This window comes from Branchiostoma belcheri, unplaced genomic scaffold, assembly GCF_001625305.1.
Source record: "Branchiostoma belcheri isolate BF01 breed outbred unplaced genomic scaffold, Haploidv18h27 scaffold385, whole genome shotgun sequence".
Lineage (NCBI taxonomy): Eukaryota > Metazoa > Chordata > Leptocardii > Amphioxiformes > Branchiostomatidae > Branchiostoma > Branchiostoma belcheri.
In genome coordinates this window covers 38,797-51,765 of record NW_017804004.1, presented here as the reverse complement: position 1 = coordinate 51,765, position 12,969 = coordinate 38,797, and the positions used below count along the sequence as shown (strand labels likewise).

At 41.8% G+C, this 12,969-nt stretch overlaps 1 protein-coding gene across 1 annotated transcript in view; it reads right to left on the bottom strand.

Annotated features, from left to right (window-relative positions):
• Window positions 1-10,883, bottom strand: part of LOC109476643 (plectin-like) — a gene marked incomplete at its 3' end in the record, with an annotated part of 49,995 nt that extends 39,112 nt beyond the window's left edge. The window contains exons 1-4 of the mRNA XM_019777647.1: window positions 10,680-10,883; window positions 10,203-10,488; window positions 5,924-6,038; window positions 5,064-5,227 (exon numbers count right to left, since the gene is read on the bottom strand). Coding sequence (XP_019633206.1) covers window positions 5,064-5,227; window positions 5,924-6,038; window positions 10,203-10,488; window positions 10,680-10,817 — 703 coding nt within the window. The remainder of the gene's footprint in view (window positions 1-5,063; window positions 5,228-5,923; window positions 6,039-10,202; window positions 10,489-10,679) is intronic.
• Between the last annotated feature and the right edge of the window lie 2,086 nt (window positions 10,884-12,969).

The window sequence follows — 12,969 nt, the reverse complement described above, 5'->3', positions numbered from 1 at the left end:
AGTAACCTCACGTCGTGCAAGCCTCATATTCGGGTCCCAGTATATACCTGAGTGAGGCGTGGAGTGACAGATCCCATAGATTTCCCCTCATGAGTACCATACAAAGGTCTTCTTATTCTCATCCCTCATGGCATCACATCCACCTCCCTTTCCCTTCACAATGTGACCCATTTTCCCATCCCTCCTCAATCAGATAGGCCACCTTACTCACTAGGTGGCCGGACAGGCTAACATTAGGGTGATGTTAGGAAAGGAGGCTGCCATATTGAAATACAACCCTCCCCTCTAACTCTCCTAACCAGTGTCTTGTCACGCAGGTTTGTCTAAAAGGACAGGGTGACCCCAACACATAAATGACATCACACGTCACCTAATGTGTGTAAAAGAACAAGTAGAAAACCCCTTAGGTTTGTGTTAGTGTCTGCACTCCTCTCATGCAGCCACTGAGTCTTAAAATAAACAGGATATCTCCAACAACTGCCCACCGACATGCCACCAATGTGAGATAATCAGAATCAATCTGGGCAGATTTTGGTTCAGGCACCTCTTGAATAGCCAGCTCTGGTGTGATAATGGTTCACTGTGGGGTGTTGTAGGTCGCTTAGGTCGTTAGGAAGGGACTGTTGATAATTACCCCATCTTAAGGACAAAATTGCTGGTGTATAAACAATGATAACAGAGGCACATTGGGAGTGATTATTGGAGGGAGGATATTTCTTCCCCGTGGTGTAAAACATGACAGTGAATCGAGGTCCCTGCCCTAAACCATAACAGACCCACCTTGGAGATTAATTAAACTGGATTATCCATGTCAACAACGTACACAGGAAAATTCTCAGGTATCGGGATATGAGGCACTGACAGTAGAAGGGTGTGTGTTAGTCCATGTCTACTAATCCAGCTGATATAACAAATGCCACATGGAGCAGGCAACCTCCGGCTCCATACCATGGACGTTACACTACACAGCCTGACTGCTATAGACGAATTATGGGGCAATTCTACCTCTGTATCGGCCGACCGTTTCCTCGTACAGCGCGGTGACGACCTCCGGGTTAACGTCTGAGTCACAAACTGCATAGTAATCCCAATCTTCTTCCATAGCTTTGTCCATATTCCTGGTTACAAGTCCTTAATGTGGAGACAACCCAAACGTCCGACTCTGAGGTGGAGATTTGTAGTGTACTGAATGCTGGTGCATCCAGCAATGATTGGACCTACCAAATTGTCCAAGCCGGGGGGGTTACAGGGTTCACTGTTCAAAATTAAGTCCTTCCTAAAGAACCCAAGGAGAGGACAGATGTCATGAACACTTCTCACTTTCTCCCAAGACTGTCCCCAAGATTGAAGATCCCTACAGAAAACAAGCTTTTATTTGTACAGTTCCGAATGGTTGGATTCCCCTGCCCTCTTTCTAAAATACAAAAGGGCTAGGACTGGACCAACTACAGAAGGGGGACCAAGGTTATGTAAATATTCCTCCCACGAGTCCCATGCCAAAGTGGCACATTTTTGACACGTAACCTGGTTGTCATAATAACAGTCAGTGGTCGAAATACTTTTTTTCAGTGCTCTGCAATATTGCAGAAGAGTAAAAATTTTGTTCTGCAATTTGAAAATACTTTCTGCAAATACACAAGCCTCCATACTACAACCTTCTCAAACCATTAATGTCTTTTCTACATCATATATAGCTTTGTAAATCTGTAGCATTACTGGAATTCTTTTAAGTTTAATCTATCACTCTTTTTAATTTCAGACTTTATAGAAAATTTCCACAGAAAATTTATCATTTACTGGTATCTTCACGGGTCTTTCACCGCTGTCTCCCACTACAAGCTACTACAACTAAAATCATACATGTACCTTACCTGTAAATGTACTACTAGTAGTAATCACACCCACATATCATCCTTCCACACAACATACTAATAAAAGACACACAAAAAAACAGTACTTAACTCTTAAGCAACTCGATATGATTTTGGTGCTACCTGAAACGGTCAGACTAACTACCTTTCGTCAGTGACACTAAGAGAATTGCAGGTTTATAAGGACGAACTATTGAGTCATATGCAAATTAGTGAAGACAAATTTTTGGAAGTCCAAAGGGCTAAACAAAAGATAGACAAGTCAAGACAAGGACGATGCAAATTAGTGAAGAAGCTCCTGTTGCTTCAAAACAGAAGCTTAAGTGTTGTCTGTCCTTGGGGCCAGAGAGTTATAGTTTGCTTGAATCTGGAGCCTATTTTTCCTTCTGCAAAATTGCAGATTGTATAAATTTTTCTTCTGCAATCTTGAAAATCTATCTGCAGATTGCAGACTGCAGACAGGTATTTCGAACACTGAACAGTGCATGACGAAGAACTGAATGTCTTGGAGATAAGGGTATGTCAGACCAGTTAGGACAATATGAGCTCTCAATCTTGATGGTTTGTCCACCCCTTCAAAACATAAAGTCTAGCAGTCCACCCTAATTTGGCAACATTACCGCAGCATACATTACAATGAGCAGCCTGGGTCTTTGTAAAGGTCTGACATTCTCAGGTTTCAAAGGAGATAAAATACCTCTGACCCCGCTGGTGTGAGGCCATAGTAAACAGTCTCTCCAAGAAGGAACATGTGCGTTTGTGGTTGGGTGACTACCATGTTCTAATCTCCTGTAATTGTATTGAGATTAGATCTTTGAGTAGGGAGGTGGGTGGGCAATTCTTTTCCTTGGGCATAGACTACGCCCAAAGACATACATTTGCATGAATCAATAAAAATGGTGATTACATTTAACAAATAGAGTGCATTGTTGTTGAGTCTTATTTCTTCAGCAATGGGCAGAACAAGATAGGATATGGCGGGGGTGGGAATTACAACATTTCTGCATTACTTTTACATATAACATTTTATATATATATATATATATATCATGATACCAGTAACTTATGTAAAATTCTCAACAGGGAAAGAAAAACTTTGATGTAAAGACAAAAAAAATTATTGGCATGGATGAAGAAAAACAAAAAGGACTGGAAAATTTCAATATTACAAGAGTAATACCACCTCCATGGTAATACCACCTCCATAGTAAATTACTAATACCACCTCCTTGGTAAATAGTAAAATACCATATACTATATGGTATATAAGGACTGGCAATTTTCAACATTACAGGAATAATATCATATTATGGTACATTTTTGTATTACTCTTGTAATATTGAAAATTCCATATACCATATAAAATATATGGTATCACTCTTGTCATGTTGAAAATTTCCAGTCCTTTTTGGTTTTTCTTTATCCATGCCAATATAGATATGCTTTCATGGGGAAGGGGGGGGGGAGATTTCTTTCAAACGTGTTCCTGTTCCCATGTCAAATAACGATCTTGCTCTTACAGGCAAAACTTGACAGTCAACAATCAATGTTGACATTCGTATTCAATCTTTAACATTTATTACATACCAAAACACATGTTACACATACCGCAGCCTGACATACCGGTACATACATGTATGGACTTGATAAGGAAGAAACATTAAACTATGTACCTACTCACTGTATGACTGGTGCTTTCGTATTCCTTTTTCAATCAATTCAATCACGATTATAGAAAATTTTACAAAACCAAAATGTCAAATATCTTCAAACTGACTTCACGTGATTGCTTAAATATTGAAATCCTTGAAATCCAAAAGGGAATTTATAAATATCTAACTAAGTGATTTTTCCCACTAGCCCATAATACTCTAATAATAAACTTTTTGGGCATCCATTCAACTTTATTTATCATAGTTGAAATCAGCGACTTTAAGTACCTGAAACCCGTTTTGTGCAATGACAAACAACCTGTTACGATTTTTACAAATTGATGATAGATTACTTGTAACTTTCATAATTTCCCATGCAACTTTGTTGCAACTTAACTTTTATAAAAAAAAAATTGAAATAATTGCACCAATGGTTTTATGTGCCATCGCCCCATGAAATGCTGTAACGTCACATGTACTTTGGTGATTACCACTAGTTATTGTCTGCACTAACATATATCATAGATATGCAATACTGAAATACATGTTTTCATGTATGTAATAACTCTACTGAAAATAAAAAACAAAAACAAGGAAGTGAGAAATACAGTAACTCCCCTGCATAACCAGTGTTTGGCTGTGATTTTCACAGAAAGAACACAATAGGAATTAACATACAATTGTAATGCAGATCAGTCTACCTGGAGGGGGGGCTACTTTTATTTACATGTCTGAGCTTAGCTACAAACAAAAATCACAAACGGAAATTTACGATGTTCCTTCTCTTCCCAATGTGGTTTAATGTGGGTCAGGGCGGGGGATTGGGCCAAGAAGAAAACTGTGACAAATCTGTGAAAGCTTGGATCAGGCTTTACAGAAGAGGCCAGACGGTGCGTGAAACTGAATAAATAGCCTGGAACCAACAAAATCCCTCAGAGACACCAAACAAGAGGGTCCGGTGTGGGTTGAGATGAGGTCTATTCCTGACACCTGTCATAGCTGCAATATTCCCGCAACACGCCGTGATATACAAGTTTTTTTACACTGTAAGCTGGGGAGGGGGGCGCTGGCTTTATACCGACAGTATGCAGTAGCCACTGACATGCCAAACCAACCAAAACAACACCATGTTGGATTACCCAGGGCGGGATCGGAGCACAAAAATAAACAAAATGGCCAAATTTGTAGCCAGGATACGTGTTAGACCGTAAACATGTCGCAGGCCCGCCTGGCTTTAAACTACCGGCGGGAAACATGTGCTAGACACAATTTACATGGTCAGGTGTAGGGGGGAGGGGAGGGGGGTGATCGTCATGGCTTTGGCATGTTCTTTGTCTCTTGTTTGCCTCCGCCCAGACAAAACTTCCTCTTCTCTGCATATTTGGTAGCTTTTACGGCAGTTAAATGTGGTGTGAAATAGCGGTACTTGGCGCCCAAAGGTCTTGACCCTGAGTTAAGTTTGCTGCTCCCGGTGAACAAACAATGCGCCTTTCATCTTGAGGTGTAAAAATAGAAGAAAGAGAGAAGTGTTTTGTCTCACCTGCTATCCAGATGACGGCTCTATCGGCGGGGTCCAACACCTGCACAGAGGAACCCTCCCAGCGGCGAGAAGGGGAGCCGGGCGGGTCGCCTGCCGTCCGTCCCCGCTCCGCCATGCCTCCAGCCGCCGTACGGTGCCACGGGAACGACCCGCTGCCGTCGTCGCTAGACACAGACGAGAAGGACATCAAGTCAAACTCAAACAGTAAAAACTTCCAAATTCAAAACGTGTTTCTGTCATACAGATCTGCAGGTAAATCCGCCAGGGACGGTTTGACACATTTTCTAGATGTTGATGAAACAGACTAACAATTGGTGACAGTCGTGCAACCTTGGGTCACGCGAGGAAAATGGCAACACACGATCGCGGAGAAATCCTCGAAGAAAGCAGTTCCCGTCGTCCTTCCTCGAGGAAGCAGACGAGGATCACTTTTGATCTGCCTCAGGGTTGGACAAGTCCCATTGCCCACTTGCCCAGGGCAAGTAAAAGTACTGTTCGGGCAAGTGAATGTTCCCCTGTACTTGCCCGAGTGGGCAAGTAAATTTTTTGGATGCAAAGTATAGCCGCTATGGTGTTTGGAGCAAAATTACTCATCATTTTGCCAAATTGGTATTATATTAATGTCCTTTTGTCAGAAAATCCATTGCAAGTCTCAAACCACATTATTTTGATAAATTAAGTATGCAGCATTATAAACTCTAAAATAAGATGCTGGTAGTAAAAATGCATAAAAATGTCATGTATAGTTTGGGCAAGTGAAAAGTTGATTCGGGCAAGTGAAAATGACTCTGTACTTGCCCAATAGGGCAAGAGGATTTTTGAAAACTTGTCCAACCCTGTGCCTATAATTTAAAACCTACAACACCGGGCTGTGAGATTCCCGGGATATCACACACGTGCCAGGCCCCGAACCGCATGCACCGCACGATGGTCGGCTCGCCTCGGGCCTTACAGCTGCCTCCGCCCGAGGGGAATCTCACCTCCACCGGGACCGTTATCTCCAGGTAAATCCGAGTATCTGATCCCTGCAGTAATCCAGGTTTATGTCCCAGATTCAGGTGCAGCCGAAGCGATATGTAGCGCGTGCTCGGCTTGTAGAAACCCGTCAGTCTGACGCGCGGTCAGCAGAAATTCAAAATATGGCCGACGGACTCCCCGCTCTTCCCACAACTCCGCACACCCCCTCGTACAGATCAATCATCGATTCATTGATGCACTGAGATTTTATCGGATCGATAACTTAACTGCTTCGTTAGCACGTTTACAAACATGAAAATAAACTTATTTCGCACAGTAACAATCTCCTCTTTTGTATGATTCGATCGATGACCAATTACCAATGACGTATCGGACCAATAACCTCATCGCAAACCAGATGACGAATTGGGCGAGTACAAAGTTTGTGCAAAAAACCGCATCACCATATTTTCTGCCTGACTTCTGGCTCTTGCTGATACTACGCCAACTCCCACGTAGCAAACAAAGCATACAAGATAGATGGTTGACGTAAAACGTGTCGCCATGCTCCCTTTCATGCTACCTTTCTAATTCATGAATTTGATGAAATGCACAGAAAAGCAAAACAGCCTTTATTACTGAAAGAATGCAAATGGCACAGTGGTAAATTGTAACCTGTATGAATAGGACAAATGAAAACAATGTCTAGTACGTTAATCTTTGTAGTATGCAATATTGATAAATGCATAGCGTATCTGTCCGTCTATGAAAACAAAGCATTCACAATACACCAGTATAGCTCATAAACCCGACTCTGTTTGCCTTATCCCCCGGATACAGTTGGCATTGACCATGTATGGTGGATTAAACTGGATCAGCCCACAGTCTGGTGATGAAATAGTGTTATGTAGAGCGGCACAAATTGGGGTGCAGGGGGGTCACATAATTCTACACTGACGCACCGGACCGAAGTCCACACATACAAAGCCATGGTTTAAAGATTCACTAAGAAACATAATACTCACATTGAAATGTGATGTGTACAGAACAGGGCACGGAGAATGATGCTTACACTCTTTCGTTAATTGAGCTAAAACTCCCGTCAAATTGTTTTAAGCGCAAATTTGAGAAAGTATAATATAGAAAAGGTTGCAATGAATTATGTTTTAAATATCAATCCTTTATACGTATTTGATTGAAAACATCTCGTACCGTGAAGAATGCGCCCTGAACTTGGCCGAGTCGGAGTGGAAATGTTTACACAATAACAGGGAACGGGTTTTCTGCGCGTGAAGAATTAGCGCGTGAAAAACTTGCGCGTGAAAAATTTGCGCGTGAAAAATAAAAGTCTTAGAAATATGTTAGAAAATATGCAGTACCAAATTCTTAGGCAGGAAAATGTTGTCCTGAAAAAATTTCTTACGTTCTACCGTGCTAGGTATGTTTATGATGAAGTCGGCAGTATATGTATATGGGTTGCTAAACAAATATGGATAACTAGCTAGGATAATGCTATGTCAATGAGTAGTCCCCATGTAACGCTATGGGCAGCTAAGGTTAGTCCTTAGCTGGCCTTACCGTGAATACACTAGTATGCAGCTGTATTGACTCGACAAAACGCACTGAAAGTTTTGTAGGATCACCCGCTGTTCTATAGAAAGTCAATAATCGGAGCCAAACATAGAAAAGGGACATTAAGGGGAGTTTCTGGGTAAGAAGATGTCGGACCGTGACTTTTTCTCAATAAGATCAGCAGTTTGAGGTGATCTTTATGACTTTTTCAGTCAGTTCGATACGAATTCGAGTGATATTGTTCTCTGTCTTAATCATTTTTGTCAAATTTCTTTTGCAAAGAATTTGGCGTACGCGTCACTCGAGTCCATATTTTCAACATACATCGAGCCCTCCTCGGGTAGAGTTACATGTCAACACACATCATAGTAGTAGATCACCAGAATAATCATTCCCAAATCAATGAGACCAGAGATCCTACAGAAGATCCACGAAGGTCACCTGGGGATGGAGAAGTCCAAGCTACGTGCTAAAACAGCCGTGTATTGGGTTGGCTTGTATAAGGAGATCGAAAGGATGACACAGTCATGCCGAACATGTCAGAAGTATCAAAACTCACAACAAAAAGAAGAAATGACTCCAACTACAACGCCCAGCCGACCTTGGAAGAAACTAGGAGCAGACCTGTTCCACCTCAACCAGGAGTGGTTCCTATTGGTGGTAGACTATTACTCCAAGTTCCAGATCGTAAAGAATCTGAGGAGCCTGAAAGCTTCTGCAGTAACGCAAGCTGTCAAAGGAATCTTCGCTGAGCAAGGAATTCCAGACGAAGTAGTCTGTGATAATGGAACACAGTTCACCTCCGAGGAGTTTAAGTGTGTGTCACAAGAGTATGGGTTCAAGATAACCACATCATCTCCACACTATCCCAGGGGGCATGGATTCATTGAGAGACAAGTGCAGAGAGTGAAGAAGACCCTCACCAAGTGTCTAGAAACAGGAGATCCAAACTTGGCACTCCTAACACTGCGCACGACTCCATTAAGAGCAGACATGAAATCTCCGGCAGAACTACTAAACGGAAGGAGATACAAGACAAACCTGCCAACAAAGATCCAACCTCCTATTGACCAAGAAGAAACAAGAGCGAAGTTAACAGAAGCTCAGCAGAGTGGACAGAAGCCCTACGACAAACATGCACACAACCTACCAGAGCTACACACAGGCCAAAGTGTACATGTACAAGATCCAACAAACAAAAGATCCTCAGCAGAGCAGAGACTCCCAGATCATACAACATAGAGACGGAGACTGGAAGTCAGCTGAGAAGAAACAGAATCCACATCAGGCCGACACCTGAAATCCCAATGGCAACAAAGGCAGATACGACAACACCTGCAACAACAACAAGACCGCCGGTAGCAGACAACAACACAACCGATGAACAACCAGAGGCCATCGTGTCAACACCTGCTACGTCATCCAACACTACAACGCCAAAAGCAACCAGATCGACACGAACCAGAAGCAACATACAACCACCGATCCGGTATCGCTGAAACGAACTGAACAAAAGACTGAATCGATAGACAGTCAGGAAACAGATACCGAGAAATTGGGCAGAATAACCCCAAGTATCTGTTTGGTATACCACCTTCGCTCTGGTAGTACCATTAGTTTAGAAAGTGTTTCATTTTATATGTAGTGTATAACAAGACAGAAAACTGTTGTTAAATCAGGCATACTAATTGTTGCCAAGACAATGTAAAATGTGCCAAAGCTAAAACTAGTTTTAGAATAGAAACACATGTATTCTAAAACTAACCAAAGAGTTTGCATGAGAACTTATATTTTCTTAACATAGAAAATAGAAATAGAAAGCAGAAGAAAAGGAGCCGGACAAGAACTCTTGAACTCTAAATAGCTCACATATATGAACTGAGTCTGATATCAAGACTAGTCAATACAATAAGATATCTTTTTAAAAAGAGAGGGATGTTACACATCCAGATACTAAGATGGCATGTTCTGATTAGTGCGGGGAGTGCTTGTTACATATGAGCTTGATAAGTATGAATCTACTGAGATCCCGAACGCCTTCTCTGCTGCAGATCTCCCCCCCTTTTCTTTTGGAAATTCTAAACGGAGCTTGTTCACTACCTTTGAACGCATGGATCTCGCTGAAAAGAAAAACATTGGAAATATCCCATTATAAGCACATGGTTGAAACAAAATACTTGAAAGTTGTGCTGTTTTGATATATAAACTATGAAGCTAAGTAAAAGTGTACAATTGAATAAACCATTTAAGCAAATAAAAATCAAAGCCTTCTTCTTGTAGTAGTATAACGCCAATTGTGATCTGAAATTGCATATAACATGGAATGGGAACATGGTATATACAAATGTATTGTACTCCAGACAACTTTTTTCATAACAAGAAAGCACAAAATCATTCCATTAAACAGAACTATTAATGAAAGAGATAAGATGGATTTTTATCAAGTGCCATATGATTTGAACATTACTAATCAAAGCAGTTACATTTGTTCCATAGAAATAGGAAGACTTACATGTAACATGGGTAAGAAAAATACTAGTTATTGACAGCAGTTTTTACATATATGCTTGTACATATAGGCTACATCACTACATCATCATGAAAACTAACCTGATCTGATAAAAGATGTGTCAGCTTCTGTTGACACATACTCCGCAGCTTTCATCCAGAAATCCATGTCCTGGATCTGCGGCCAGTCGTTATTGGACAGGTCAGGGTCCCAGAGCTCTGTCTGCATTGAAACAAACTCGACAAGAGCTCTGGTCTCCTTCTCTGACCAGGCCCCACATCGGTGCTTGATGTCCTTCTCCTTGGGAGACAACAGCCTGTGCGCTGCACTTCTAGAAGCCCTTGGTGATAGGACGACAATCGACTTCTTAACCAGGCGACGAGCAGCCTGTTAAAAAAAAGTTGTTTAGCATCTCATCTAAACTCAAACCCCAAATTGAGCCGAAATGAAACATTCAAACATTACCGCATAATGAATATACATGTAAGACAAGTGTCATGTACAAAATATTGGAAATAAGCAAACTATTGTCTGTTACCATTAATGGATAAAAAAAATAAAAAAAGAGAGCAACTTACTGCTTGAGAAGGGCTCTTTCCCGCGTGGCTCCTTCCAGGGGACGTAAAGGCCAAACCCTTTCTGGCTGTCACAGATGGAGTCCGGCTAGGACTTGTGTCAGTAAGTCGCCTACGTTTTTTCACAGGTGTGTTGTCCATCTAAAGTATAATTCAGTAGATAGCTATAGTCAGTGAATAGTACTAAATAATACACACGTTTATATGTCATACATGTACCAAGTAAGTGAGTGAGTACCAACATAGGAATGCATCAGAGTCATGTTCTATCAATATAACATTATTATACTCATTACACACAAAAAACAATTTTTTCCTCACAGATTTGTCCCTTCAGGGCCTATGTAAATGTTTTACCTATTGTAGGAACCCTTTTTTTGGACGTGTGACATTGGCACAACTGTTACCTAAGTGTGTGGAATACTCAGCAGCACGTACTTACTACTGTTTTGGGGGTCTGCCTATTTACCGGAATACACCGGAAAACACAGTTAAACACCGGAAAACACCGGAAAACACATATAGGAGGCTAAAATCTACCGGAATACACCCTGATATGATGAGATAACATACCGAATTGCTGTATTTTGACATGAAGTAACGTGTATATCGCCGCGGGAACAAGAAATCGTTATGAATTGGCGATCGGCGATCGCGGAGGCGAGCCGACCAGTCGCCATGTTTGTTTACATTGCCGACTACGAAATGTTCGTTTAACGCGATCGCCGTACAGAAGTGAAATTTACCGAAATGAAGAGGTCTTTGATGCAGGTACCGCAAGTTGCTACATTCTGGCATGAAATAAGTCGTATATGACTTTGTTATATGACGTTGGGAACAAGAAATCACTATTAATCGGCGGAGTCGACCCGGCCAGACGCCATGTTTGTTTACTTAGCAGCCGGCTATAACGCTAGTGAACCTTTATCCGTCACTTTTTCTCAGTGACAATCATGTGACGCCAATTTCTAAAAATGATGAACCGCTTGTCCTATTATATTATAGATCTTTCGTCCTCGTGGTCATGGGTGTTTGGTCCTCGTTACGTTGGATCTTTCGTCCTCGTTTAGATGCTTGTTTAGCAGCAGAGATTACTACATGTATTAGTACAACAATGTTACTACATAGCCACACGTGTTGCGGCCTCGATTTGTCGCAGACGCTGCCGGATCCACGCTGCGCTGCCGATATGGGCAAGCCGCCGGCTCCTTCGATACCTTCCCGCCCTAGCCAACTCTCAGCTCAGCCAAACTGTTTTTTTTTACCCCAGTTCATCATTTTAAATTAAGCAGAACATCTGGACAATTTTTCTAGTGATATTCGGCAGGAATTATTCATGTTAGAACAAGGACCTACTGTCTACTCGCTTCCTAAAGTTTGGCTTGCGACGCACACGCAACGCCGGGCGTGTTTGTTGTCGAATTTCCAGTAGCAAATATCATCAATTCTTTCACAATCAAGAAGACTACTTCAGCAATCAGCTATATAATGAAAGCTATATAGTGAAAGACTTCATATGTCGTGTCAACAGGCGATTGGAGTAGAAAAACGATTGGTTTGTGCGGAGACATCAGTCCCTTTATGCCTGGTCTGAATGCTCTAGCTCCGCACTGTATACAAACAATCTTCTTTATATTCGGCAATTTTCGAGATTCTTCGGAAACCAATCACAGAGGCTCGGTTATAGTCGGTGCAGATCGTGTTTGTAACGAAGATGGACGAAACTGATTGGAGCCGCCCGACTAGACTACTCGGCGCCAGCGGCGCCCGGCGGCAACTTCTTCAAAGGGAAACGCCTGTCAATCAAGTACATGTACGTGAAGCCACGCTGTGGGAAAAGTACGCGCCCCCCAAAATGTATCAATAGATTCAGTTTTATTTCTCAAACAAACAGTCACAATATCAAACTTAGCTACTTTTACTATAGAGTCCAAACTGTAGTGGTTTCATCGGCGAAGTACTCTGGTCGCAATTTCGTGCATTTGATTGAAGAAAATTGTTGATGCCGTGGCGTGCCGATGTAACACGTTACGTGTTCGACCGAGTTTGTTTACTGGCCGGGCGCAGGTCATTGACCTTCGGCTTGCGTTGTTCCGGCGGCTGAGTGGACTCGAAGAGCAAAATGTCTGGCAGTTTTAGCGTCCGATTTTTGTTTGTATATCATTGAAAATAACGCTAATTTCCACCACTACATAACGAAATTCTTGTGAATAAATGTATAACTCAAAAAGTCTTTTGGGGAAATAAATATTCTTATCCGGATTTTTGGTGTATTTGGTGTTCTTTATTCATG